At 57.0% G+C, this 26,930-nt stretch overlaps 1 protein-coding gene across 10 annotated transcripts in view; it reads right to left on the bottom strand.

The window, feature by feature from the left end:
- Positions 1 to 26,930, bottom strand: part of TCF3 (transcription factor 3) — an 83,101-nt gene that overhangs the window by 6,787 nt on the left and 49,384 nt on the right. For 4 of the 10 annotated variants that reach the window (XM_088067886.1, XM_088067887.1, XM_088067889.1 and 1 more), the window contains 14 exons: positions 22,791 to 22,858; positions 19,596 to 19,725; positions 17,940 to 17,989; positions 12,423 to 12,525; positions 11,742 to 11,881; positions 11,489 to 11,615; positions 10,544 to 10,602; positions 9,785 to 9,863; positions 8,645 to 8,718; positions 7,834 to 8,037; positions 6,297 to 6,420; positions 5,450 to 5,612; positions 4,334 to 4,572; positions 477 to 621 (listed from right to left, as the gene is read on the bottom strand). In XM_088067886.1, the coding sequence (XP_087924012.1) occupies positions 479 to 621; positions 4,334 to 4,572; positions 5,450 to 5,612; positions 6,297 to 6,420; positions 7,834 to 8,037; positions 8,645 to 8,718; positions 9,785 to 9,863; positions 10,544 to 10,602; positions 11,489 to 11,615; positions 11,742 to 11,881; positions 12,423 to 12,525; positions 17,940 to 17,989; positions 19,596 to 19,725; positions 22,791 to 22,858 (1,703 nt within the window). In that variant the 3' untranslated portion in view covers positions 477 to 478. Of the gene's footprint in view, positions 1 to 476; positions 622 to 1,288; positions 1,516 to 4,333; positions 4,573 to 5,449; positions 5,613 to 6,296; positions 6,421 to 7,833; positions 8,038 to 8,644; positions 8,719 to 9,784; positions 9,864 to 10,543; positions 10,603 to 11,488; positions 11,616 to 11,741; positions 11,882 to 12,422; positions 12,526 to 17,939; positions 17,990 to 19,595; positions 19,726 to 22,790; positions 22,859 to 26,930 lie in introns of all 10 variants that reach the window. The other 6 variants (XM_005531339.3, XM_088067891.1, XM_014260083.2 and 3 more) reach the window with 4 other exon arrangements.

Here is a 26,930-nt window from a genome sequence, read left to right as displayed (position 1 = left end):
CTGGTTTCCAGTAGCCAGCTGGGGCAGGACTGGGAGGTGCAGTCAGAGCCCACTCAGAGAGCTCCAAACCCCCCCATCCCAGTTATGGGGCTGCATTCTCCTGTGGGCCACAGGCTGTGGGTGTCCATGGGGCACGTGACAGACAAAGAGAATCATGGAATGGGTTGGGTTGGAAGAGACCTTAAAGTTCATCTTATTCCATCCCCTGCCATGGCACGGACACCTTCCACTGTCCCAGATTGCTCCAAGCCCTGTCCAGCCTGGCCTTAGACACTGCCAGGGATCCAGGGGCAGCCACAGCTGCTCTGGGCACCCTGTGCCAGGCTTTGCACACATGCAAATCATTGATTTCAGGGAAATGAAGCAGGGCTGTGGCAGGTGCTGAGGGAGCGGGGCTGCCCAGCCAGAGCAGAGCAGGGTGTGGGCACAGGGCTGGACCCACACTGGGACATGGGATCAAAGGTGGGGAATGGTACCTTTACATGTGTCCAACAGGGTTGTGACCGTCTCCTAGACCAGGATGTGAAGCTGACAGTGTCATCTGGGGGTCTCCTACCACTCCGGACACTTTCTCCTCTTCCCGACGCTTCAAGCAGGCCGCTTTTGGGTTCAGATTGCGCTCTGTGCCCAAAACAGCAAGGGAGGGGAGCAACCTCAGTCTGGGCAACAGCATCAGCCCTGGCAGCAGCATCCCAGGGGGACACTGGGACAGTCCCAGGCAGGCCCGTGCGAGGAGATGAGCTCTGTGCAGGAATCTGCCAGGCCCCTGCTCGAGCAGAACCCCAGCTGCACCCCCACTTAAACATGGAATCATGAGATGGTTTGAGTTGGAAGGAATGTTAAAGCCCGTCTTGTTCTGACACCCTGCCATGGCAGGGTCACCTTCCACTGTCCCAGAGTGCTCCAAGACCCAGCCAGCCTGGCCTTGGACACTTGCAGGGATTTAGGAGCAGCAACAGCTGCTCTGGGCAATCTGTGCCAGGGCATCTCCATGTGCTTGTTATAGGAACCCCAGTGCGCCTCAGCCAGCACTCAGAGTTGAGGACTGAATTTTCCAAAGCTGCTTAATGGGATCCAGGTGCCAAATTATATTAAGCATGAACAGAGAGAGAGAGGAGCCTCAAATCCACCCCGGGCTGGGGCTGGGGAGAGCTCAACACCCAGAGGTGCTGCTGGTGCTACAAACACACACCTCACACCAAAAGCAGGAGTCAGGACAGAGAAGCACGAGCATGCAGAGACAGGGGGAGAGGCAGGCCCCAAAATGCACCTGCCAGTGGTACCATACCTCGTACTTGCTGCTCCAGGCCCAGAATGACCTGCACCGCTTGCTGTAGGATGATCAGTTTGGTCTGTGCTTTGTCCGTTTTTAAGTGCATCTGGCACATGCGTCCCAGTTCTTTAAAGGCCTCGTTAATGTCCCGCACACGCACCCTTTCCCTGGCGTTATTGGCCATTCTCCTCTCCCGGTCCCTCAGATCTTTGTCCTCCAGTGACAAGGCCTCGTCTGTACTGCTGGGTTCATAGCACCACAGGGGTTAGTCAGGGGGTGCCACCGAGGGGGGCTCTGTGTTGCCGTGCTGGAAGTGCTCCGGGTGTCCACTGGAAATGGCCCAAACGGCCTCACTTTGCAAAGCCAATTCCTTCGGGTGCTTCCCAGAGCAGCCCGGGCTGTGTCACCTCTGTGAGTCCAGGGAAGGTGCTGCCAGCACAGAGCCAGGTGCCCAGGGGTCTGGAGGGGCCACTTGGGGGCAAGGGTGGCATTGATGCAGCATCAGCCACCAACACCTTCTACCCTCTGCAAAATTTTGCCTTCCTGTTTGTTTTCGACCGAAAACTCAAAAGACTGGGGGAGGGTCTCTGCCAAAAACATCAGGTTTGTCCCCCAGGGAAAGATTTTGGCAGGAAGCAAATCATCCTTTGTAAGATTTCCTTCTCAAATTCCATCTGCAGCTCCCAGTGCTGGTGTTTGGAGCAGTGGTGCTGCAGCAGCACGCGCAGCCTGGCCTGGCACCCTCTTAGGGGCCAGGGCAGCACTGGGAGCAGGAGCCAGGGTTGCTCTGAGGATCAGACTTGGATGCAGACACTGAATCCCAATCTTTCCACCCAGCCAAAAGCCCACCAGAACAGGTGATTTTCTTTTCCAGGCACAGTCAGAAGTTCTAGGAGAGCCCCCACTGCTGACAGCACCCCAGGGATGCACGACACAGGCAGGGATGGGGGGAAGCAAAGTTGTGCTGGCAGCATCTTGAACCGTGGCCTTTGCCCATCCCCTCAAAAGCTCCAATTTAAGCCCAGACGACCTTCTCCCCCAGAGCAAAACTTCTTGCAGGAAGACACCTATCTGAGGAGAGTTCTTGGGTGAGACCTGACACTGGGACAGCCTGTGGCCTTGGGCTCCTGGGGAGCTATGTGGGGATAAACCTTTAGCAAAGAGGGGCCAAAGAGTCAGAGCCTTCCTGGAGAGCCTTGGGACAGTGCATGGCCATGTGAAGGGGGAGCAGGGGCTCCACAGGCGAGCACTGCCTGTGTGGGACAGAGGGCTGCCCACTGTCCCTGCTGCACCCTCTTCTCGCTGCCTTGTCCCTGCCTTGTCCCCTCCTGGCTGCCCCAGCTGGCACTGCCATCTCCTCTCTGCATGCCCAGGACAGGCGGGGGGACAGGGCCATCCTGGCACCTGTGCCCCACACAGGATCCCAGATCCTTCCTCCAGCACAGGCTGGTGGCTGCAGGTCCTTGATGGTGGCCAGTCCTGGCTGGTGGCTCCCCCAGCAGGGACAAGGCTTGGATGTCACACGTGGGCAGGACAGAGCCGTGTCCCCACCACCGGCACGTACCGCTGGCAACTTGCACTGTGTGAGGAAGGGATGTTTTGGCTGCCTTGTGCCCCTGGGGGTCACCAACCAGCCTAAAACTCCTCTCCTTTCCCTTCCTATAGCTGCTGCAGCAGAGGGAGGATCCTGGCAGCTCGCCTAGCACACAGGGACCTGATGGTCCCGTACCCATGGCAGTGCTGCCAGAGGTGTGTGAGGGTGGGATTCTCCCCTGGAAAGCAGCACAAACCCATGGAGGGGACACTGCCTGCCTGCACTAACCTCTGAGGGAGCCTGCAGGGCTCAGCCACCTCCCTGGCTGCCTCCAGGAAGGGTTTAAAAAGGGACAAGCGTGGGAGACCAAAGTGAACATGGTGCCAACTCTGCCTAAGCCCTGCCCCACCCTCGGTCCTGCCTGGGATCCGTGAGCAGCAAGTACAAGGTAGAGTGGGACCACCGAGAGGTCACGGCTGGGGCATGTCTGTAGGAGATTGGAAAGAACAGAACCAAAAAATAAAAACTTGAAATAAAAAAAAAAATCAAAAGGAAGGGAAAATTAAAAAAGAAGACAGGAAAAAATATACATGTTATGAAAGGCAAAAAATTACAAACTGAAGAGAAGCACAAAGGACTCCAACATCAAGGCACAGCAAGGCCAGCAGAGAGGAGCACAGGCAGGCACAGCCCCCGACGCGTGTTACGATAGCTCTGCAGAGAGAAAGGGGTTATCCTGCCCCGGCACCCCGCGCTGCAGGCGGAGCAGGAGCGGGAGCATGCACTGTGGGATGAGGGATAAAGCAGCCGTGTCCTCGGAGAGGGACAGCCACCCCTCGCTTCCCTCCCTGGGATGGGTGCACACACACCGTGGGTGCACACGTGTGTGGAGGGGAGCGAGGGTGCCCTGAGGGTGTCCCGGTGAGGGGCAGAGCCTGCAGGTGCCTGCTGGCAGCTCCAGGCTCAGGATGCACAGTGCTCCCAGCCTGTGTCACACAGCAGTGATGCAGGCAGCGAGGGCTGCCCAGCCCACGGCATCCTGCTGCCCTCGCACAGCTCCCGTGGTGCCAGGGCTTTGCCAGGTGCCACGCTGCGGGGACAGGAGCACAGAGCCCCATCGGGCACACAGAGGGGACAGGAACAGGCTCTGTGCTCAGAGCAGCCCTTGGAGATGGCAGAGCTGGACACCTCTGGGAGATTTTCTAGTGGGGTTTCTGTCACTTTGCTGGCCGAGCACTGAGCGCTGCTGGCTGTGGGGAAGCAGGATGGCACAGGTGTCCCCGCGGGGACCGGCATGCAGCACACGCGGTGGCAGCGGGGAACAAAGGAGAGAACAGCAGGGATGGATGCAAAAAAGGCAAAAAAAATAAAAATAAAAAGGACATCGACAGCCTTGGGTTGGTCCCCAAGGCCACAGGGGAGAGAGACAGTGCGAGGCACCACAGCACGTCACAGGAGACAGACAGACAGACAGCCCCGTGCCGATCAGATACGTAAAATATCACCACTCCGGGACCCTCACTGACCTCTAACTTGTTGCTCCAGGTTCAGTATGACTGATACGGCCTGGTGTAGGATTAGCAGTTTGGTCTGCGGTTTTTCGCTGTTTAGGTGCAGTTGGCACATGCGTCCGAGCTCTTTAAAGGCCTCGTTGATGTCACGAACCCGCAGGCGCTCACGGGCATTATTGGCGACCCTCCTTTCTCTCTCTCTCTCGGCTTTTTGCTCTGGGGGAAGAAGATCGTCCTCCTCATCCTCATCTTGACTAATGGTTTAAAATAAGAACGAGACAGGGACATTCCTCGTGTGCACTCTCAGCACTGGTCAACTCACAGACAAGAAACACACGGTGACGCACCAAGACGCCGACCCCCCATGTGCCCTGCCAGGACCTGCTGGCCTGTGCCACATGCAGAGACACGCAGGGGCTTCAGAGAGAAGCAGTTAAGGCTCTTCTTCTGCCTCTTTTTTGTTTTGTTTTGTTTTTAAACAGCAAAGAAAGAAACCACAATGTGATTAAGGCCTGAGCTTGTTGCCAGGAGAGTGCAGGGTGGCCCGGACAAGGTGAAGGCCAACACTGGAATCCCTGGCTGGAATTTGGAAAGATGCAGCTCTCTGCCTCCAGGGCAGGAGTGGGGCTGGTGCTGCCTCTCTGGGCACCCATCACCCTGGTGAGGTCTCCGAGCTGGTGGCAAGGCTGCAGAGCAGCCAATACGCTGAAGAACTCTACCTGAGCCACTGCCACTCCTCTGGCTGGATGCAACAGAGGATACAGGAGCCCAAAGAGAGAGCAGAGTCACGTCAAGGCAGGGAAGGGGTCAAACTGTGTCTGACTGAGCACTTTTTCCTTCTCTGTGTGGCTCCAAGTGCCCACACAGGCAGGTGGGGGATAAGGTGCATCCTTCTGCTTTAAGAGCATGAGGACACCCTGAGGCCACAGGGACAGGAACGAGCAGGAGGGTGGCAGGGACCCTCAGGCAGTAGCAGGAGCCCAGGCTGTGTGAGACCACACCAGGCTCCAGGGTGGGCAGGGGCTGGGGGGGGGTCTGTGCTGGGCCAAGCCAAATTCTCAGCAGGTGCTGGCAGCTGGACCCCAGCCCAAACACCCCTGGCCTGGGAACAGAGAAAGTGAAGGGAGAGACCTGTTCAAAGAGCACCTTGTTCTGTTCCGGGAGGGTTTCAGCTCCTTCTTCTCCTCTTCTGAGTTATCTGCCACTGACGTGTTCTCTTCATCCTCCTTCTCTTCCCTCTTTATTTCGCTCGTTCCTGAGGAGACGCTGCTGCGCCCCAGCCCCCCGGACAAGCCTGCAGAGAGAGCAGAGCCACATGCAGAGCTTCAGGGGGCTGACCCACACAGGAGGCTGGGAGGTCCCCAGTCCCTGCTCCTCCAAACTCATCCTGCATTGCTGCTCCACACTCAGGGAAGATGGGGGTGCCCTGCTGACACTCCCTGTTTTCCCTCTTACTTCAGTTTGGGAGCCCAACCTACACAGCAGAGCACTGTGAACTGTGCACCCACACCCGGCAGGGGGGACGGGAAAATACAGGTCAAACATGTAGGGTTAGATGGGATATTGGGCAGGAATTGTTGGCTGGGAGGGTGGGCAGGCCCTGGCACAGGGTGCCCAGAGCAGCTGTGGCTGCCCCTGGATCCCTGGCAGTGCCCAAGACCAGGCTGGAGGGGGCTTGGAGCAGCCTGGGATGGTGGAAGGGGTCCCTGCCCATGGCAGGGGGTAGAAGGGGATGAGCTTTAAAGCCATTTAAAACTTTAAAGCTTGAGCTTCCAAGACAGACCATTTTGGGACTGTGAAACCTCTGGAAAAGGCTCCAAGTAGAAACTGCCCTGTGAATGCTGCAAGGAAGCACCAGCCTTGCAGAGAAATACATCTTCTCCCAGGCTGCTGCTGCACAGGCCTGGACCCAAGCCCCACAGGTGACCCTTCCCCAGCACAGGTGAGCCCCATCCTGCACTGTGCAGAGCTGCCTTACCACTGTACGTGTCCTGCTGCCTGCTGAGGTCTGGGAGTGAGCTGGGCTGTGATGGAAGAGTGACATGGTTGTGGAGCAAGCTGGGGTTGCTGGACAACCCATCTTCAGGGTGGCCTCCTCCCACCTGCAGCACAAGGAGCAGAGTGAGCCTTAGAGGGGGGTGTGTCATGGCCAGTGGCAATGGGGACATTGACCCGAGCAGTCAGCCAAGGACACCCCTGGGGCTCCACAGACCGGGCACCACCGTGTGCTCCCCTCACACTCCCACACCTGGAGCTCTGGAATGCAGGAGGGAAGAGCCAGCCTGCTCCAGCACCAGCTCTCTGGGACTGTGGTGGGGACACTGCAGCTCCCTGCTCTGAGCAGGAGCTGGGCCCAGCCCAGAGCCCCTGTCACTGCTGTGTCCCCCACTCTGTGGCCGGGGCAAGCCAGCACACCAGAGAGGACACGTGTCCTGTGGACCATTGTTTCAGCCACCTCCCCAGTGGCACCAGAGCAAGGGACACCCCAGCAACATGAACTTGTCTCCAAAGGGGCTGGAGGCAAAGAGTGAGGGCCCCTTCTGAGCCCATGGCCCCAAGGCTGTGCCACACAGGCTGGGCAGTGACAGGACAGAGCCAGCCCTGCTGGCTCCCCAGCTGGCAGCAGCCTACAGAGGACACATCTCATTCCCTGCTCGAGCAGAATCCAGGGGGCCTGGAAAGGGATCACAACTGGTTCTCTGGAGACTGGAGAGGTGTCACTGTTCGCTGCAGCAGGCAAGCAGCTCTGCCAAAAATGTGCTGCTGTGGTCACCAGCCTCTAGACAAGGGGGGACCTGGGTGACCCTGCATGGGACCCCAGCATCCACGTGCCCAGGGCACCCTGGGTCCATCACATTCACTGGAGCTGGAATGAGCCCTCACACACCAGTGGTCCCCACATGCACAGAGGGACATGGTGCCTGCCCAAACCATTCAGAGCAGGGAACTCCTGGTGACACCTGGCACTCCTGTACCCACCGAATCCCTCTTCTCCTCCCTGCATGTCCCAGGGATGCCATGAAGTTGTTTTGAGGGATTTCCAATCATACTGAACAAGAGCAGCTCTCTCACCACCTCTGCCTGCCCTGAGAAGGGACACAAGGGAAGGGCACACAGAGCTTGTGCCAAGGGTGGACTCAGTGTCCCCAGATCAGCTGTGGCTGCTCCTGGATCTCTGGAAGTGTCCAAGGCCAGGCTGGATGGGGCTTGGAGCAGCCTGGGATAGTGGAAGGTATCCCTGGCCATGGCAGGAGGTGGAACAAGATGAACTTTGAGGTCTCTCCAACCCAAACCACTCTGGGATTCTATGACTCAACTATCCCTTGGAATGGGATTTGACATGGGAATTGACTTCTGTGCATGTCACCCATGCAACGCTGCCAGCACCTGACCCAAGCTGGATCACACTGAGCTATTGCACCAAAGGTAACGTCCCTCTGAATGCCAGGGCATGCCACACTCGACACATGTCCCCAGCATGTCCCTGCCAGCTGCCACAGTGCTCCCACACTCACCAAACTCGGGTGCCTGTTCCCCAGGGCCATGACTGAGGCAGGGAAGGCCTGGCCCAGGCTGCCCACAGTGGCACTGTGTGCTGGTGCTGAGCCCAGCAGCCCGTGCATGTCCCCGTGGTTGCTGGGCATGGCAGAGGTCTGGCCCACAGCGTGGTTCCTCAGCACGTGGATGGCTTCATCCAACCTGTCTTCCATTTTGTTTTGCTGGAAGGGCAAGACAGAGACAGGTCTGTGTTAAGTGCCCCACCCCTGGAAGTGTCTAAGGTTGGATAGGGCTTGGAGCACCCTGGTCTAGCAGAAGGCATCTCTGCCCATGGCAGGGGGTGGAAGTGTAGGAGCTTTAAGATCCCTTCCAACCCAAACCTTTCTGTTATTCCAATCCAATTCCATGACTGCAATCCCATAAAGCCAGCAGCCCCCTGCTGCTCTGCAGTACAGAATGGCTGGTGGCAATCCTGGAATCAGGTGCTGCAGGGCAACCTGTATCCCAGGGATGGGGAGAAATAAACCCATTCCCCAAAGGCACAACGAGTCACATGAGTGGAACTGCTCAGGGCAGGGAGGCAGAAACCTGCCAGGAATCCCTTGGGCCCGGGCTGGGGGCAGGGGGAGGGTGCCAGGCTGCCGGGGGACTCCAGGTCAGGGATGCAGCACTCGGCTCTGCTCAGCTGCTGCCCCCCAGATACCCATCCCTGACCCACCAGCTGATTCCAGGTGTTATGGGGAGAGGGCGACACCCAAAAACCCTTCACCACCAAGCCCTGAGGGATGAGAGAGAAAAGGAAAAGCTGGAATTTTTGGTGCCACTCACCAAAGTGTGGAGGCTCCCTTCGTAGCTGGGAGATAAGGCACCCGCTCCACCCGCCCGCGGCCACTGCGACGAGCCTGGAGACAAACGCAGAGTTGGGGACCGGCTGTGGCCACGGCTGCCACTAGATGGGGCTGGAAGCTGGGGCACCACACTGGCCATCGGCCACCAGCCACACACAGCACTGCTGGAGCACTTCTCCGGCTACACCAGCACCACCCAGCACTGCACAGGCCACTGCGGCATCACCACAGCACTGCATGGGCCAGCACAGCACTGCATGGGCCGGCACAGCACTGCATGGGCCAGCACAGCACTGCATGGGCCAGCACGGCACTGCATGGGCCAGCACAGCACTGCATGGGCCACCATGGCACTGCATGGGCCGGCACAGCACTGCATGGGCCAGCACAGCACTGCATGGGCCACCATGGCACTGCATGGGCCAGCACAGCACTGCATGGGCCAGCACAGCACTGCATGGGCCAGCACAGCACTGCATGGGCCAGCACAGCACTGCATGGGCCAGCACAGCACTGCATGGGCCAGCACAGCACTGCATGGGCCAGCACAGCACTGCATGGGCCAGCACAGCACTGCATGGGCCACTGTGGCACCACATGCTGTGCATGGGCCACTACAGCCCCACACAAGCCCCCATGGTGGTGCACAGGCCACCACGGCACTGCCTGGCACCTGATGGGCCAGCACACAGCTGTGTGACACTGCAGGGACAGGTGGCACAGTGTGACACTACCAGCTCTGCTCTGGCTCAGCCCTTCACACCTTGAGAGGTGTCCAAATGTGCCTGGCCTCAGTGACTCGCTGTGACCTCGGGGCCAGGTTATGCTGCACCCCAGGCGGGGGGGGCCCTGCCCGAGGGGACCAGGAATGGGCTTTCAGCAGGTGCTGAACATGGGCTTTAACCCTTGGCTGCTTCCCAGTTCTCACTGCACTTCTCCTGTGGGGGCAATCCAGCCACAGCCTCTCCAATATGGGATGCTCAGGGACAAGGTCAGGAACGGCAGGAGAAGCTCCCAGGGTTGCTGCCAGCCCTGGTCTGAGGGTTTGGGGCTGATCTGGGAAATTCACTGCCTGGGAGCTCCCGAAAGCAAACCCGACCCCCCCTTACCCTTTACTCACCTGCAAGGCCCTGTGGGGACCCGACCGGGGTGGAGGGGTTGGAGGAGAAGTTATTGCTAGAGTGGTCGGGGGAGTAAATCTGCAGGGACAGAAGGGGGACGGTCAGCAGTGCCATCCTGAGCTAGCTGTCCCCTCCCAGTGGCACCCACCACCTGCTGGGACCTCCCTTCCCAAACCCACAGCACAAAGCCCAGTTCCCCCCAGTTCCCCCACTAACCCCGGGGTCTCCCTCTCTGTCATTGTCACCACCCCTGAGTGCAGCCTCTGCTCTTGAGGTCCCCTCTCAAGGAGGAAGCAGAAGCTCTCAGGAATTGTTGCAGGGTGCACTGTCAGCACCCCTCTGGCACCGTGCAAAGATCATGGAACGGGACAGAGGCAACTCTCTGGTAACCCAGTGAGACCAGTGCCCTCCAGTTTGAACCAGCACACACAGGGCAAGGACCTGCAAGTCCTGCCACAAGGTCTGTGTAGGGTGGTCTTGGCAGAGCAGCACCAGGCTGGCAGGGCACAGAGCAGGAAATGGGGCTGCAGGGCCACCACAACCTGCAGTGCCTCAGTTTCCCCATCCGTACATCAGTTTCCCCATCCAACAAAAGGTGCCGGGACTGAGATGACAGCACAGGGAGAGGGAAAACCTTCCCTCAGAGGCTGCTGTGGATTTGGGATCCATTCACCAAACGTGTCCATGCTTCCCTGCTGGGTAGAGTGTTCCTGCAGCAGCAGGACCAGGAGTGGGTCAGGACTATCCCAAACTCTTACCGAGGCCAGAGCCTTCCCAAGCGCGTCTCCAGAGCTCCCGGCTGTGGTTCCTCTGTTACCTGCCAAGAGAGGACACAGATGCCATTGCCAAGGCCCCAGACCCCAGCAGGACACAGGACCTTACAAGACCTTATTTGGGCTCTCCTGCTTTGGGGTGGAAATTTTCTGCTTTTAGTACTATGCTTGAAAATTAAATGTTTGTCCAGCTCGGAGCAGCTGGGACATGGAGCACCTTCCCCTGGAAGCCATCAAGGGGCTTCAGAGACATCTCTCCAAGCTCTGGGCTGGAGCTGTAGTGCCACCAACAGCAATCAGACGTCTCTGCTGCAGCACAGCCATTGCCATGGGGCATCTCAAACCCCAACAACCACCAATGCACTGGATGATCCCAGAGGTCTCTTCCAGCCTTAATGATACTTTCATTCTATGAATCCCAAACTTGCTTCTCCACAGAAAAACAAGTTTTTTTCTACAAATCTATGTCAGGATTCTCCTTTCCTGGGGAGCATGAGCTCATTTCAGTAACAGGTTTTGTAACAGGTTCAGCAGGGTCAGAGATGAAAGCACTTGGGGGTTAACGTGGTATCCAAACCCAGCACGAACATTCCCGCTCAGCATCTAGGGCAGCAGCTTCACACAGGTGCAAATCCATCCCACAACTCATCTAATCCACAGCACCTCCAGGAGATACTGCCAGGGCTCCTGGGCTCCCCCAGACCCACCCCACGAGGTGTAAACCCCCGGACCAGCACCCAGCTGCTCCAGCAGCAAGAACCTCACTGTGCCTCTTCCCCGGGCAGGGACTCCAGGCACAGGTGACACACAGGGACCAAAGGTGTCTGGGTGTGTTGGATGCCTCAGGCACCAGGTTTGTACAAGCCTTGGTTTTCCAGGTGAGCCTGTGCCTGGCTGTGGAGCGAGGGGTCACTGCAGTGATGGCCATACCCATCATGTTGTCCGTGCCGCTGATCGGGGGGGTGTGACTGGACACTCCGTACGCTGTGGAGGCCGAGGAGAAGCCGGACACTGAGGGGAGTCCACCATTCACCTCTCCTGAATGCAGCTGGTAGTTCTGGGAGGGAGGGGGAGAGGGGTGAGAGGGGCCCTGGAAAAGCTGTAGGGTTCAGCAGTTGTGGCCCAAGCCCACAGCCAGGGGAGAAGGTAACAGGGAGGTGACACAGCCATGGGGACACGTTACCATGCGTTCATGCTGATGTAAACTATTGAAGCCACTGGACTGCGGGAGCGGGGACGAGGAGCTGCCCAGCATGGCACCGTAACTGGACTGGCTCATGGCACCCGGGGAACTCCACAGGTCTGGCGAGTTATGGAGTCCATCTGCAAGGAACCCAGAGCTGAGTGGGGCAGGGACAGCAGCAGACAGTCCCCAGCCGCCCTGGCTGAGGGGCTGTGACTGTCCCCACCTTGCCCTGCCTGTGCTGAGCATCACTCGCTGAGTAAATCTGGACAAACTCCCTGGGACAGGGACAGGAGCCCAGGAAGGGCTGGAGCTGTGCCAGGGCTTGGGGTGGATCTCAGGGCAAGGTTCTTCCCCCCGAGGCTGCTGGCACTGCCCAGGCTCCCCAGGGAATGGGCCCGGCCCCAAGGCTGCCAGAGCTCCAGGAGCGTTTGGACAGCGCTCTCAGGGATGCTCAGGGTGGGCTTGTTGGGGAGTCTGGGCAGGGCCAGGGGCTGCACTGGGTGATCCCTGAGGGTCCCTCCCAGCTCAGGATATTTGATGATTTTGGGGCTGCATTGTGTCTCATGCACTCCTGTCCTGAGCAATGTGCAGATGTGCAATCCCTCCCATGGTCCATAATGGGCAAGGCTGCCCCTGCTCTGCCTCTCTTGTGGGATCACAGAGCTGGGAATAATTCACCTGTCATGTAAAAGGCTCCAGGATACACAGTGCTGGGAGGTTTCGAGGGAGTATATCCAGCTGGATCCCTGCTGTAGTCATCACCTGAGTTGGATGGATACACCTGTGGGGCAGCAAAGGGGTTAAAGAGAAGGGCTTGGTCAGTACACAGCCCCACATCCTCACCGTGGCTGCCCCCAACTCTGCACAGCTTAAACTTCAAACCTCAGACTTCAGCAGTGTTTGACCACCTCTCCCAAGGCAGCAGAGCAGCAAGTGCTTCACTCAACTGACCTTTCAAGGCCTGGAGGGACAGGACACAGGGAATGGCTTCCAGTGCCAGAGGGCAGGGCTGGATGGGATATTGGGAAGGAATTGTTGGCTGGGAGGGTGGGCAGGCCCTGGCACAGGGTGCCCAGAGCAGCTGTGGCTGCCCCTGGATCCCTGGCAGTGCCCAAGGCCAGGCTGGACGGGGCTTGGAGCAGCCTGGGATGGTGGGAGGTGTCCCTGCCATGGCAGGGGTGGGACTGGATGAGCTTTAAGGTTCCTCCCAACCCAAACCATCTGATGAGTTCAGGAGCTTTGCTTTGATTCATCTCACAGCAGATCTGGGTGGGGAACTGGAGCAGCTCAGCCCAAGTCCTCAAAGGGCACAGCCCTACATGGAGCAGGGCAGGGGACAGGGGATAGGGCAGAGGGCACAGAGGACAGAGCACAGGGCAGAGGGGGCAGAGGAGAGGGCACGGGGAACAGGAAACAGGACACAGGGCTCCTCTCTGTCTGTTCCTGTCTTCTTTCTTGGTCCCCAGAACCTGCCCATCTCCAGCAGAAGTTTCGACTCTGTTCCAGTTCCGTTTTCCATGGTTATAACTTTTTCTGGGTAACCACAAAAGCCACCACTGCTGCAGTGACCCCACACTGGGGGGATGGGCTGGGTGGTGGCAGTGGGCACCCGTGTGGCCTCGGGACCCCCCTGTGCCAACCCTGCCCTGTGCCAGGCTCCCCAGCACAGCCCCTGCTCAAAGCCCACAGGGAAACAAGGCTGAGGGGAAACTGAGGCACGGGGGCTGAGCAGCCCCTCACAGCCATTTTCACAGGGGAGGGGACAAATCTCAGAGAGCCCTCACATAGCTCTTGGGTAAGCAGCACTGCTCAGCTCTGTCATTTAACAGCACATTAAGCAGAAGAAAAAGCTTTCCCTTCCCTTCTAAATTAACCAAACTCATCCTAGAAAGCCCTGACCAAAAATCAGCTTCTGCCAGGACAAAAACAGACTTTTCTTTTTTTAAAGCAGAAACCCAACACGCAAAGAAACCAAAATGGCATTCAAAGAAACTGAAATAGCACTCTGATGATGTGAGAACTTTTGTCACAGCTTATTTTCATCCCCTTTGATTCATTCTGAAACTGATAATTTTTTTTTAATCCAGCCAAAAGCAGAGGTGGGGCAGGGGCTGGGCTCTGCCTGGCACAGACAGTTCTCTCTGGGAAGGAAACTTGCCTGAGTTTCTTTTTCCCCACAGCCAGCTGCTCCCTTCCAGCCCTCGTCCAAAATTGATGGTGGGGAATAAAAGACACAATCAGAGAATCCTTAAGGTTGGAAGAGAACTTTAAGATCAAGTCCAACCATAAAAGCAGCAGCACCACCATGTTCACTGCTAACCCATGTCCTCAAGTGCCACATCCACATGTTTTTTGATCAATTCCAAGATGGTGACTCCACCATGGCCCTGGACAGCTTGTGCCAGCTTCTATTTGTTTGAAAAAACAACCCTAAAGCCCCCTAGAAATCCAACAAGGATCATCAGAGCTGGGAAGGGTCAGGAGCACCAGGAGGGGCTGAGGGAGCTGGGAAAGGGGCTCAGCCTGGAGAAAAGGAGGCTCAGGGGGCCCTTCTGGCTCTGCACAAGTCCCTGCCAGGAGGGGACAGCCAGGGGGGTCGGGCTGTGCTGCCAGGGAACAGGGACAGGAGGAGAGGGAACGGCCTCAGGCTGGGCCAGGGGAGGCTTAGGTTGGATATTGGGAGAAATTCCTTCAGGGAAAGGGTTGGGAAGCATTGGAACAGACTGCCCAGGGCAGGAGTGGAGTCACCCTGGAAGAGTTCAAACAACGTGTGAATGCGGCACTTGGGGACACGGGTCAGCAGTGGCCTTGGCAGTGCTGGGGAACAGTTGGACTGTGTGACCTTTAGAGGGCTTTTCCAACCCTAATGACTCTGTGATTCTACAGGGAACTCGTAAAATAAAGACAAAAAAAAGAGAGAGGGGGAAGGGCAAATCCTGACAGACACTGGCAGCTGCCCTTTGTCCCTTGCTCAAAAAAGAGAGTTCCAGGCCCTGGTCCCCAGGATGCTGCCGGGTGCTGTGGGCAGAGGGAGCCTCGCGTGGGCTGGGGGGGGATGGGGGAGGCAGTGCAGAATGGGAATCCAGCAAATTGACTTTTCCTATAATTTGATTAAATAGCGGGAGCCGGGACAGGGAATGGAGTGCAGCACGTCTGAGAGCCCCGCGCCATCTGGCAGGGGCTGGCTCGGGGCCAGGCGCCCAGCAGCTGCACCAACAGCCAAGCCAGAAACCCACGGAGAAAACAACAGGGATAAAATGGCAGGGATGGAGGGAGCAGGGGTGCAAAGCAGGGCGGAGGCAGAGCAGGGGGAACTTCACCTTGCTGCGCATCCACCCTGCTCCACCACTCCTGGAACACCTCCTGCTGGATCCTGGAGGGCCAAATTTCACCACAATCCTGGCCCTGACCCCCTGCTAATTTTTCCTTTTGCTGCCCAGCACAGGGGAGGCTGTGGAAAGCCAATTCCATGCTCTGCACGGAGCCGTGTCCGGGGCTGGGCGCTGCAGGCAGCTGTAAATCAGGGCCAGGCCCCGCTCCCCAGCCCGCGGCCCCAGCCCAACGCCGGCGGCCTCGGGGACCTCCAGGTGAGGTCATTTCCTCCGGTTAAAACTTGCCAGCACGGCGAGAGCCGCTCGAAAAGGCCCAGTGCTGGGATTCGCAGAGCTTTGTGGTCTTGGGCTGTTTTTCCCTCCTTGTTTTTCTTGCTTAAATGCAGGAGCTGGGGTGGGACTTTGGGCAGACTGAGGCTAAACAGAGCAGTGACCAGACTGGGAATGTACAGCCTGAAACAGCTCCCAGGCACTGAACTGACTGTGGCAACAAAATCCAGCAGGAACCAACTTGCACAAAATCCCTCCCCGGGTTCCTGTGGCACCAGAGCTGATGTGGGGCCATATCCAGCCCTGGATCCTGTGCCCAGACAGGCCAGGAGTTCCAGAGCTGCAGGGAGACTCCAAGGGGCTCCGTGCCCTGAGGGCAGCCCCAACCCAGCACCTACTGCATGGAATCCTGGAATGGTCTGGGTTCAGAGGAACCTCAAAGCCCATCTCATTCCACCCCTGCCATGGCAGGGACACCTTCCACCATCCCAGGCTGCTCCAAGCCCCGTCCAGCCTGGCCTTGGGCACTGCCAGGGATCCAGGGGCAGCCACAGCTGCTCTGGGCACCCTGTGCCAGGGCCTGCCCACCCTCACAGCCAGCAATTCCTTCCCAATATCCCATCCAGCCCTGCCCTCTGCCACTGGAGCCCCTTTAGGCCCTGCAAGGGGCTCTGAGCTCTCCCTGGAGCCTTCTCTTCTCCAGGTGAGCACCCCCAGCTCTCCCAGCCTGGCTCCAGAGCAGAGGGGCTCCAGCCCTTGGAGCCTCCTGTGGCCTCTTTGGGACAAAAGCACTGAGCCCAAAGGCCCTGGGTTCCCAGCACAGGTTCCTCTGTGCCTGTCCCTGCCTGGCATTGCTGCTCACACCCCCTGAAGCCCCTCACGGTGCCAGTGCCTCTCGGTGTCTTTGGCATCACTCCCTGTTCACCCACCCACCCTCAACTCCTGCAGCCGCTGACCTCAGTGAGGTTTCAAAGCAGCTCGGGAATTACAGATTAAAGCACTTCATTTTAATCAGATGCTGATTAACCTATTTATTTTGCACGGGGTCCAGTGATAACATGGGGCGGGCTCCTGCATGGGCAAGTCAGACAAGAAAGAGCCTTTGATCTGCTGCCTTTGAGGCCACTCCTGCTTCACACTTCTCCTGCCGCCTAGGCACGGATCTGTCTCCCCAGGTGTGGAAGCTCAAAAAGAAACCTGAAGCTCCCAGCACAAGGAGGGTGAGGAAAAGGGGCAGAACCAGCCTGTCCTCTGAAAATTGGAGCTTTGGCATAAAGGGGAAGCTGAGGCAACAGCCAGGGTAGAGAGCGAGATTTAGGTTGGATGTTGAGAAAAAATTCCTCCCTGTGAAGGTGGGGGAGACCCTGGCACAGGGTGCCCAGAGCCGCTGTGGCTGTCCCTGGATCCCTGGGAGTGCCCAAGGCCAGGCTGGACGGGGCTTGGAGCAGCCTGGGATGGTGGAAGGTGTCCCTGGCTATGGCAGGGGTGGGGCTGGATGAGCTTTGAGGTCCTTTCCAACCCAAAGCATTCCATGATCCTATGAAAGGCTGGAGTGCAGGTGTCACTCAGACAGAGGGAAGGGGCTGAGCTGTGGCAAATGCCAAGCAGCTCTTCCTGTGGGAATCAGGGCCCTCCAGGGCTCTGCTAGCAGGAAGGGACAAGCCCCAGCACTTTGAAATTCGAGGCCAATAAAGGCCATTTGTCAGGGGTGATGTTTACCCCTCATGTATATATATTTAAAGCCCAAAATTTCACACAGAAGCTCAAGGCAGCAACACAGATTGTGACTCAAGCAGGTTTTCCCTGTAAAAGCACAGACTCTTGGAGCTGGTTTCTGCCTCATGTAGATCCACAAGGACCCTCCAACACCCCCAGGTCTGTGAGCCTAACCTGGCAAGGCCTCAGTGTCCCCCCTCCTCTATCCTGCAAAGCCAGCACCTCAGGGTGCCCAAAGGCAGAGCCTGTGCTGGAGGTCACAGCTCCGCAGCAGCAGTCAGGGAATGCCACAGCACGGATTTCCCCGTGGATGGGGGTGTTCCCTGGGAAATGGGGGAGTGTCACACCGGCTGTGGCAGAGAGTGAGGGCACATCTCCAGCACAGCCCCGGTCTGGGGACAGAGCCCGATGGGACAGAGCCGACCCCCTCCAAGCACGCAAACATTCCAGCCAGGAATGCAGCTCTTGCCGCCAGACAGCTCCCGTGTTCCTGCAGGAACCCTCCAGCCCGCTCCAATTAGCTTTCCTGGAGATCCCATTACTTCCAGCCACAAAGACATTGTTCAGTTTATTCCCCTGGAACAGCCGCGGGAGCAGGGGTAGCTCAGCTTTCCTCTGAGGCAGCGCACACCTGGAGCGGGCTCAGCTGCCGGCCCCCGGCGCAACTGCACCTCACTCCTGCAGGGAAACCCGAGCCCAGGGCTCGCCTTTCACCCGCCACATAGCGCCAGACACGGCCCAGGCTGCGGGCCACGGCTCTGCTCCTTCCCGGGGAGCTCTCCCTCCGCTCCCCACTCCCCACACGGGAAATCCCTTCCCCAGCCGCGCTGCTCGGGGCACGGGGAGCAGGGATGGGGAACACGCTGCTGCCACTTACCGAGGAGGGGAGTCCAGGAGGCACCTTCCGAACCTTTTTGGGCTGTCCATCTGGATCAGAGAAGAGAGGATCTGAGTGTTCAAGGGGGTTAGAGGGAGGGGAAACGAGCTGCAGCCAAAATCTCTGGGGTTGGAAACTGCAGCTATAGACAGGGCTGAGATTCCAAACGTCCCGTGGCCAAGGAAGTATCAACAGTGGAAATGTCCAAGGATGAGCCTCTCCAAATCTTGTCTGCGCCCTTTGGGGACATGTTTCACACCCACACGGAGATCCCAGGACAGCAAGAGCTTGCTGGGAGAGACCGAGCCCATAAATATAAGAATGTTTAATGTTACAACCCCTCATTGGGGTTGTTTCTTTGGAAACACTTTCAACTAGAATTGGGTTTGTGGAGAGAGGATGCAGAAATGGAATGCTTGCAGGGCTGGGCTGTATTTTCATTTGCTTCCTACACAGGGATAGACTTGGGAAAGCTTCACTGCTGCAGGAGGCAGGGATGTGCTTCCCAGGGACAGACCCCAGCCCATCCGTCCAGTTCCAGCTCTGGAGGGGCACAGTGTCCTGGGGGAAGGGGATGGCTCACGGAGGTGGTGGGGAAACATCCAGAAGTGGCTCATGGGGAAGCAATGGCTAAATTTTTTTAAAATTCTATTTTTCATAATTATTATTTTTATAACTATTTTCCCATAATTATTTTTATTATTTTTCATCATTACTTTTTATTATTTTTCATAATTAAGGAAAGCCCTGGCTGGGGGGCGCAGGGTGCTAACACAGCTACTTGCCAAGCCAGGGACTTTGCTGGGATGTACCTCCAGAGCAAAAATTCATCCCACAGAATGCTAGGGAATTATTTTCCAGGCTGAAGTGGCAGCACCAGAGTAGGTGCCTTTTTCTGAAAAGTACTGAAAAATGCACCCATCACTGGGTCACTTCTGGTTTCATTTGTTGGGGAAAGCCCAAAATAGCAGCAGGAAAGCGGCTCTGGAGGGTGTAGGGGGAACTGTGACGAGAAACACAAATTCTGGGGAACTGGAGCTTGTCTTCCCTCCGAAGTTAAACTCACACCTGACCCCAGGCTTTGGTAAAAGCTTATTCCCAGGTCGATCCAGACACAGGCAAGCCCTGCTTGGGAACAGCGGAGCGGGCAGGGAGAGCTCCTGGAGCAAACATTGCCTGTGTCCCAGGCACAGCACCCAGACCTGCCATTGCCTCCTACACCCTGCTCCTGCCAGCCCTGCCTGCTGCAGCTCCAGGAGGGCCACCAGCCACACAAACGGCTCCATGGCAGCCCAAGGTTTCACAGGAAGGACAAGCGATGTGCAGTGAGGTGTTTTTACAAGAACCTCAAGCCATTTGCTGCTTTCAGCTAATCTGGTATTTTCCAGAAAGAGGGAAATTGTACCCGACTCTGAGCACCCCTTCTTTGAGGTTAGATCTCTCTCTCTATATACATATAGAAGATATATATATATATATATATCTTTATATGCATTCCCTCCCAAAAAAGAACAACTGCCAAATTCATGCCAGGGGCACACATGGCAACATCAGTCCCTCATTCCCAGCATCAATGTCCTCATTCCCAAAGGCAGATCTGACTAGGGCACCTGCCTAGCTGGCGTGGTGGCACCCGGGGAACACGCAGGCACTCACCTATGCTGCTCTCAGCACCTCTCCTGCGAGGATTGTTGGGGTAAGAAAAATACTGAGACCCCCCTTTGCCCCCAGTGGGGGAAAGCGTGCTCGGGCTGGCGATTCCCATCTCGCTGGGCAGGAAACCAGGCTGCAAACAAGGAGAGAGAAAAGCCCTTCCATGGAATTACACTGGAAAATGACTTGCTGGGAGAGAACAGAGCTGCTTTGAGCCACCTTCAAACCAATTCAGCTGAGGGGAAAAATAAACACAAGCCAAGGGGCCAGGAGGGAAAGCAAATCTGTAAATATGGGGGTGGAGGTGGGGGAATAGGTGTGGAGGAACAAAAGGGGCTTTCAGCTTGTGCTTTCCTGCTGGATCTCAGCAAAGAACCTCTGCAAACCAGGGATGCAAACCAGCAGGTGCCATGGTGGGGGGCATCGTGGTCCCACAGTCACAGTGCAGGTGCCATGGTAGGACCCCAGTGGTTGCACGCTCACCTTGATGTCCAGGAAGACAGGATGAGCCCCATGTCACCAGCCCACGTTGTGGCCAATACCCTGGAGTGGTATTGACCCAATGCTCACAGTGGTTTTCTCCTGAGTTTTATCAGGGAAAAGCCAAATCCCTCTTTCCAAAGCCAGGAAACTCCTCCCTCATGTTTATCCCAGCTGACCTTGGGCACGCTGGGAAGCAGCACGGGGCTGGGGGAGCCGGAGCCCAGGGTGCTCCTCCTGGGACGGAGCCTCTCCTCCAGCACTGCCCCTCTCACCTCGGGAGGAAGTTCAGTAAATTTACATGGAACTGCACAGGGCTGGCAAAGGGCCCTTAAATCCCAAAAGCTCAGCTCTGACCCATCTTCCGAGGGCAACACATGGAAATAAAGGAGGATTTCAGGCTTTTGAGAAACTGGAAAGAAAAACCTTTGCTTTCAAACTCTGTCTCCTCCAGAAAGGGGTCATGGAGGGAAAGAAGAGCTCGTGTGTTCACAGCTGGTGACATTCCTGCAATCTGTTCCACTGCTCAGGTTTCCTCTGCTCCGGACCCGCTCCGCGCACAGCCAAGGAAAGCACCCGGAGGGATCCCGGGAGCTGCTGCCCTGCTCCTCCTGCAGGCAGGAGATGCACTGGGATTTTGAAGCAATTTCCCAGAGAAAGGGGTTTTCTTCCTGTTTCCTCCCCCTGGGGATGCCCCAGGAGATGGTTCAGGGTTAAACAAGGGGGAAATGCTTTGCCAGCTCTGCTCCAGAGCAGGGCATTTCTGGGGAAGAACCTGATCCACATTCAGGGCATCTCCACCAGACAATTTTTCATCTTTTGAAAAACAAACAAAAAAAAGGGTCAACCCCCCTTACTCCCCCAAACTGGAGCCAGAAGCAACAACTGCTCTGGGGGCCACAGAGGCTCCATTGGCCTCCCCCACCCCCCACAAGGGGGTTTTGTCTCCTCTCCACATCAAGTGGGATTTGCCACCCGATCCCAAGCCCTGTGCCCGCCTCTCCCGGGGCCTCTCCCGGCCATTTGCCCCCCCATTTCTGTTACCTTATATTCCCCCTCCTCCACAAAAGCCCAGCAAAACCATCACATCCAAAAGCAACACTTGGCACTGGGCCCAGTTTTCTTTGAGCAGCTTCAGTGGTAAATGAAATCCACTCTGGCACAGCCAGCACAGCTGCTCCAGCAAAGGAAACATCCTCACTTCAGAGAGGAGGAAATTATGACAAATTTGTGTAAAATTAAAACATGTAATATGTGTGTGTGTACATGGATAAAATAAAAGCTCTCCGGCCAAAAGCTCCTCCCTTGGCTCCAGTGCTGGGACAGTTTCCCCAGGGCCATGCTGGGCACTGAGGGGGCACTTGGAGCCACACATCAAAGGGAGGTGCTCGCTCCTTCCCAAGAAACTATTTCTGGATGCTGGTGGCAGCAGGGAAGGTTATCTCAGGGCTGCTCCCCTGCATTCCAGGCTCGGATTGGCGCCTGTGGTATTCCCCACAGGAAGCAAAGTTGTTCCCCCCAGCAGCTCCTGCTGCAGGGTTCATGTGGGGTGACCCAACGGGGCTGGGATGTGTCTGAAGGAGGTGGCTCTGCTGTGCCAGATCCCATCCAGGATTGTGGAGATCATGGAGTCCCAGAAGGATTTGGGTTGGGAGAGACCTTAAAGCTCATCCAATCCCACCCCCTGCCATGGCAGGGACACCTCCCACTACCCCAGGGTGTTCCAAGCCCATCTAACCTGGCCTTGGACACTGCCAGGGATCCAGGGGCAGCCAAAGCTGCTCTGGGCACCCTGTGCCAGGGCCTGCCCACCCTCCCAGCCAACAATTCCTTCCCAATATCCCATCCAGCCCTGCCCTCTGGCAGTGGGAGCCATTCCCTGTGTCCTGTCCCTCCAGGCCTTGTCCCCAGTCCCTCTCCAGCTCTCCTGGAGCCCCTTTAGGCCCTGCAAGGGGCTCTGAGTTCTCCCTGGAGCCTTCTCTTCTCCAGGTGAGCACCCCCAGCTCTCCCAGCCTGGCTCCAGAGCAGAGGGGCTCCAGCCCTTGGAGCAGCTCCATGGCCTCCTCTGGACTGGCTCCAGCAGCTCCATGTCCTGATGCTCCACAGAGAGCTCCTGCTGCAGGTCCTGCATCAACAGCCCCACCATGAAACCACAGCTCCACCTGACAGTCACTCAAATGATGCTGCAGCAGCACAGAAACCAGCTCAGAGACCCTCCTTCCCCAAAACTGGGACACAGGACACTGGCCAGGGAACTGGGAGATGCTGCTGAAGAGGGAGATGGAAAGCCCAGGGCAGGCAGTGGAGGGGGAAGGAACCTCCTGGAATGCTCCCTTGCCCATGGCCAACCTGGCACAGGGAAAGGTGTTGCTTTGATCTGACTCCCTGGAACTCCCCAGCAAGGCAGCGTGGCTTGGTCACGGCTGATCAAATACAAACCAGGAGTAGCAATAACACAATGAGTGAGGCTGAAGAAGATTGGGAAGGAAGAGGCTGCTACTACCAACAATTTCTAACCTCTGGCAACTCTTCTGAGCCAGCAGCCCACACCAGTATGAGCCCCCAACATTCCACAGAGGTTTTAGAGCAGAGCAGAGGCTTCCCAGGACCCCCTGCACGGAGATGAGATGTAAATCCACGCTGGTTTTCATTATCAGACTCACTCTTGGGAGCCAGTAAATGAAGCAGAAAATCTCACTGCATTTTATCATTCATTACCTGGTTTAGTCCTGGCATCCCTGTGTCTCTTCCAAACGTGGAGTATGAGGCTCTTTCACTGCTCTTCCCTGCAGAAGGAGAAGAAAAAAGACAAGGTTTGGGATAAGAGGGAAGTGGAGGGGGGCTTTTTTGCCTCCAGGCACCTGGATCCTGCTAAGGGACAAGTCCTGTTCCTGCGAGGCAGCTTGCCCTGCCCTCCCATGAAGGGACAGCCTGAAAAGCTCGTATTAAAGCAGGAGTTGCTTTAAGTTCATGGAGAGCAGGTCCATAAACACCAAAAGCCTGGAGCTGCAGAGGCACAGGGAAGTGCTTGTGGCCATGGAAACTGGCAGTGTCAGCCCTGAGCCAAAAGCTCCCTGCAGACACCGGAGACCCGGCCAGCTGGACTGGGCAGAGGCAGGGCAGAGCAGATCAAGGGCCAGGACAAGTGACCAGACTCCGGGTGTGCTTTCCAGACAACAGGAAATGCAATCCCAGCACATGAGAGCTGAGCTCCTGCTCCACACAGGGCACTGAGCACCTTCTTCCCCTCTCCTGGGGGAGGTTCAACTTCCCAAGTGAACTGTGGTTCCCCACAGCCAGAGCATTGCTGCCAGCTGGGTATCTGTGTGGGAACAGCCCTGTGCCAGCAGTGCCGCATGCCCCTGTGACCATTACAGAATCCCAGAAGGATCTGGGTTGGAAAGGACCTTAAATCCCATCCAGTGCCACACCCTGCCATGGCAGGGACACCTTTCCACCATCCCAGGCTGCTCTGAGTCCCATCCAGCCTGGCCTTGGGCACTGCCAGGGATCCAGGGGCAGCCCCAGCTGCTCTGGGCACCCTGTGCCAGGGCCTGCCCACCCTCCCAGCCAACAATTCCTTCCCAATATCCCATCCAGCCCTGCCCTCTGGCAGTGGGAGCCATTCCCCTTTGTCCTGGTACTCAGGATCAGTGAAGGTTTCTCTCACAACCACCTCAACCTGCACACTCTCAGCTGAAAATAAAGGAGCCCAGACCCCTGGTGGGATGTTCCTTCTCTGAAATATCCTGGCACTCTCCTGCCTCATGGTCACTGCCCTGGGCACAGAGTGGCCCAGGCAGCAGCACCCAGGGGTGCCAGGACAGCAAAGGACACAAGGAAGGGAGGGAGGGAATGGTTCTGTGCTGTTCCTGGAGCAGCTGGAGGCACAACTGCATCCTTTGGGATTCTCTCCATTACCCTAAAACAAAACCAGACACCCTTCTTGTGGGGAACAGGCACTCCACCAGCCCCCATCCCCAAACCCTTCCAAAAAAGGGAACCACAGATCACATCCTGCCTCTGGTCTGGCTTAGTGAGCAAAATTGGGAGGGGCAGGATTTTGCCAATCTGCTTAGCCTAAAGCCAGCCCTGAAGCCACTAAGATGCAGGTTAATGCACACAGGCAACGCTGGGGCTGGCAGGACCTTTTCACACCACAAAGAGGTTTTTGGGGAGCAGATGAAGAGGAGTGGAAGCAAAATGCCTCAAACCATCCTGCCTGAAGTACCGGACCCAGAGACCAGACAATGCCAGTGTGGTTTGGGTTGGAAAGGATCATAAAGATCATCTCATCCCAGCCCCTGCCATGGCAGGGACACCTTCCACTGTCCCAGGCTGCTCCAAGCCCTGTCCAGCCTGGCCTTGGGCACTGCCAGGGATCCAGGGGCAGCCACAGCTGCTCTGGGCACCCTGTGCCAGATGGGAAGAGAGAGGAGGCTGCTCATTTTGCAGCCTCACCATGGAGGTCTTGAACTCAACCCAAAAATTTTAGAGTGGATTCTCCCACTACAACCCCCAAGCCCCAGACTCCCATTCCTGATGGGAATGTCCTGGCACGGTGCAGCCTCCCCCTCCCTCTGTCCAGTGACAGCCGGAGGCTCCGGGTGCTGCTGCCATTTCCTTTCAGAGGCTTAAATGTTAAGTAAACAAAGGTCAAAATGTCAGAGGATGGATCTCCTAAATGACCTAATTTCTAAAAGAGCTTAAGAGCTCGATCTGCCACAGCACCAGCCAAGGGGACAAAGCAGGTTGTGGCATCAGGCAGGTCCTGATTACTCCTAAAGCAGAGCTTGGCTGGACAGCAGCAGCCAGGTCTCCCATCTGATAACACACTGCTGCTTCCATGTGTGACTGGAGTGGGGAATCACGGAATCACAAAATAGTTTGGGTTGGAAGGGACCCTAAAGTTCATCCAGTTCCATCCCCTGTCATGGGCACAGACACCTTCCTCCATCCCAGGGTGCTCCAAACTCCATGCAGAAACCTCTGCCTTCACCAGAGACCTTGGGCTGAACCAGGGGTCTCCTGGATATGTGTGGGAAGGTGAAGGGACACTGGGCAATCCCCAACCATGTGAAGCTTAACAAGGGCAAGTGTCAGATCCTGCCCTGGGATGGGGCAGCCCTGGGTGCAGGGACAGACTGGGAATGAGAGGCTGGAGAGCAGCGCCCTGGGAAGGGACCTGGGGGTCCTGGTTGGTGGCAAGTTGGATCTGAGTCACCAGTGAGTCCTGGCAGCCCAAAGGGCCACCAGGCCCAGGGAGGGATTGTCCCACTCTGCTCTGCACTGGGACAGCCTCACCTCCAGTGCTGGGGGCACTTGGGGCACCACAAGATCAGGAGGATCCAAAGCTGTTGGAGAGTGTCCAGAGGAGGGACACGGAGCTGGGGAAGGCTCTGAGGAGCAGCTGAGGGCACTTGGCTCGTTCAGCTGGAGCAGAGGAGACTGAGGGGAGGCTCCTCGGGGACTGCAGCTCCTCCCGAGGGGAGGCGGAGGGGCAGGGGCTGAGCTCTGTTCTGGGACAGGGACAGGAGCCCAGGAAGGGCTGGAGCTGTGCCAGGGCTTGGGATGGATCTCAGGGCAAGGTTCTTCCCCCCGAGGCTGCTGGCACTGCCCAGGCTCCCCAGGGAATGGGCCCGGCCCCAAGGCTGCCAGAGCTCCAGGAGCATTTGGACAGCGCTCTCAGGGATGCTCAGGGTGGGCTTGTTGGGGGGTCTGGGCAGGGTTGGACTCAATGATCCCTGTGGGTCCCTCCCAGCTCTGGCTATTTCAGGATTTTATGAACCCAGTGCCAGCCCTGCACTGCTCCAAACCCAGATCCTTCTCTGGATTCTCTCATTCCTCACTCAGCATCTGCTGCACCCTTGGGTCTGTGGGTGCCCCATGCGATGGGGAACACTGGGACACAGAGTACAGCCCCGGACAGCCCCAGCTCCTGCACCATCCATCCCTCCATAACAAGGGAAAAAAGCAGTAAAAAAGTCAGCAGAAGAAATTTTACATTTAACTGTCTATGAAAACAAGGCAGAAGAAAGACTGGCAAACCTCTGGATTGGAATGTACCTAAGCCTGCTGAAATTCAAAAGGAGAGGCTGGACTTGCCAGCAGAAGGAGCTGTTTCTGTGGGCAGAGAGATGGCACAGGTGGCAAATCCACAGCCACTCTGTCACTCCTTGGCAGCCACAGCCCAGGGCACCAACCAGGAAAGGTGGCAAAGCCTCAGGAAGGAGGCAAGGACCAGGATGGAATCTCCCCAAACTCCATCCTGCTCCCAGAAGAATTACTGAAATCCTGCAGATGGGTGTACAGGGATGTTGTGGGAGGAGGAGAAGATAATGGGAATAAATCCCTTGAAGAGGAAAGGGGCTTCCTTTGAAAAGATGGTGAAGCACAGTGGAGGCACCTCGAGTCACTACACCCCAACACTGGCTGAAAGCATTCAGCATTTTCAGATCTTTCTGGCACCCCCCTCCTGCTTTTCCCCCTGCCAGCTCCTTCTCCTGCCCCTCATCTGCCTGTGCTGCCTCCAGCCCTGCCTAAGGAGTCTTTCCCAGCCTCTCTCCTCTCCCAGCATGTTCCCTCTTGCAGGATCTGGCTGTGTGGGGCTCTGGGAAGCCTCCCCCAGCCCTGCCTTCACCCAGGGCTTTTCCAGAGGAACCCCCCACACTGTCTGTGTGACTCCTCCCAAAGGCACATCTCCTCCTGAGCTTGGACACGAGGTAGAAAAATAAAAACTGCTCTTCCCAGAGCTTCCCACCCACTCTGGCAGTGTCAGGGATTGGCTTTGGCACCCTGGATCACGGTAGCATTTCACCTCCACCAGAGCAAACTGCTTTTAAATAATCTTATGTGTTG

The sequence above is a fragment of the Pseudopodoces humilis genome, chromosome 28, assembly GCF_049639895.1.
Source record: "Pseudopodoces humilis isolate 2021_Gansu_Grassland_sample_001 chromosome 28, ASM4963989v1, whole genome shotgun sequence".
Lineage (NCBI taxonomy): Eukaryota > Metazoa > Chordata > Aves > Passeriformes > Paridae > Pseudopodoces > Pseudopodoces humilis.
The sequence above is the reverse complement of the archived record's forward strand: the minus strand, read 5'-3'. Positions and strand labels throughout refer to the sequence as shown.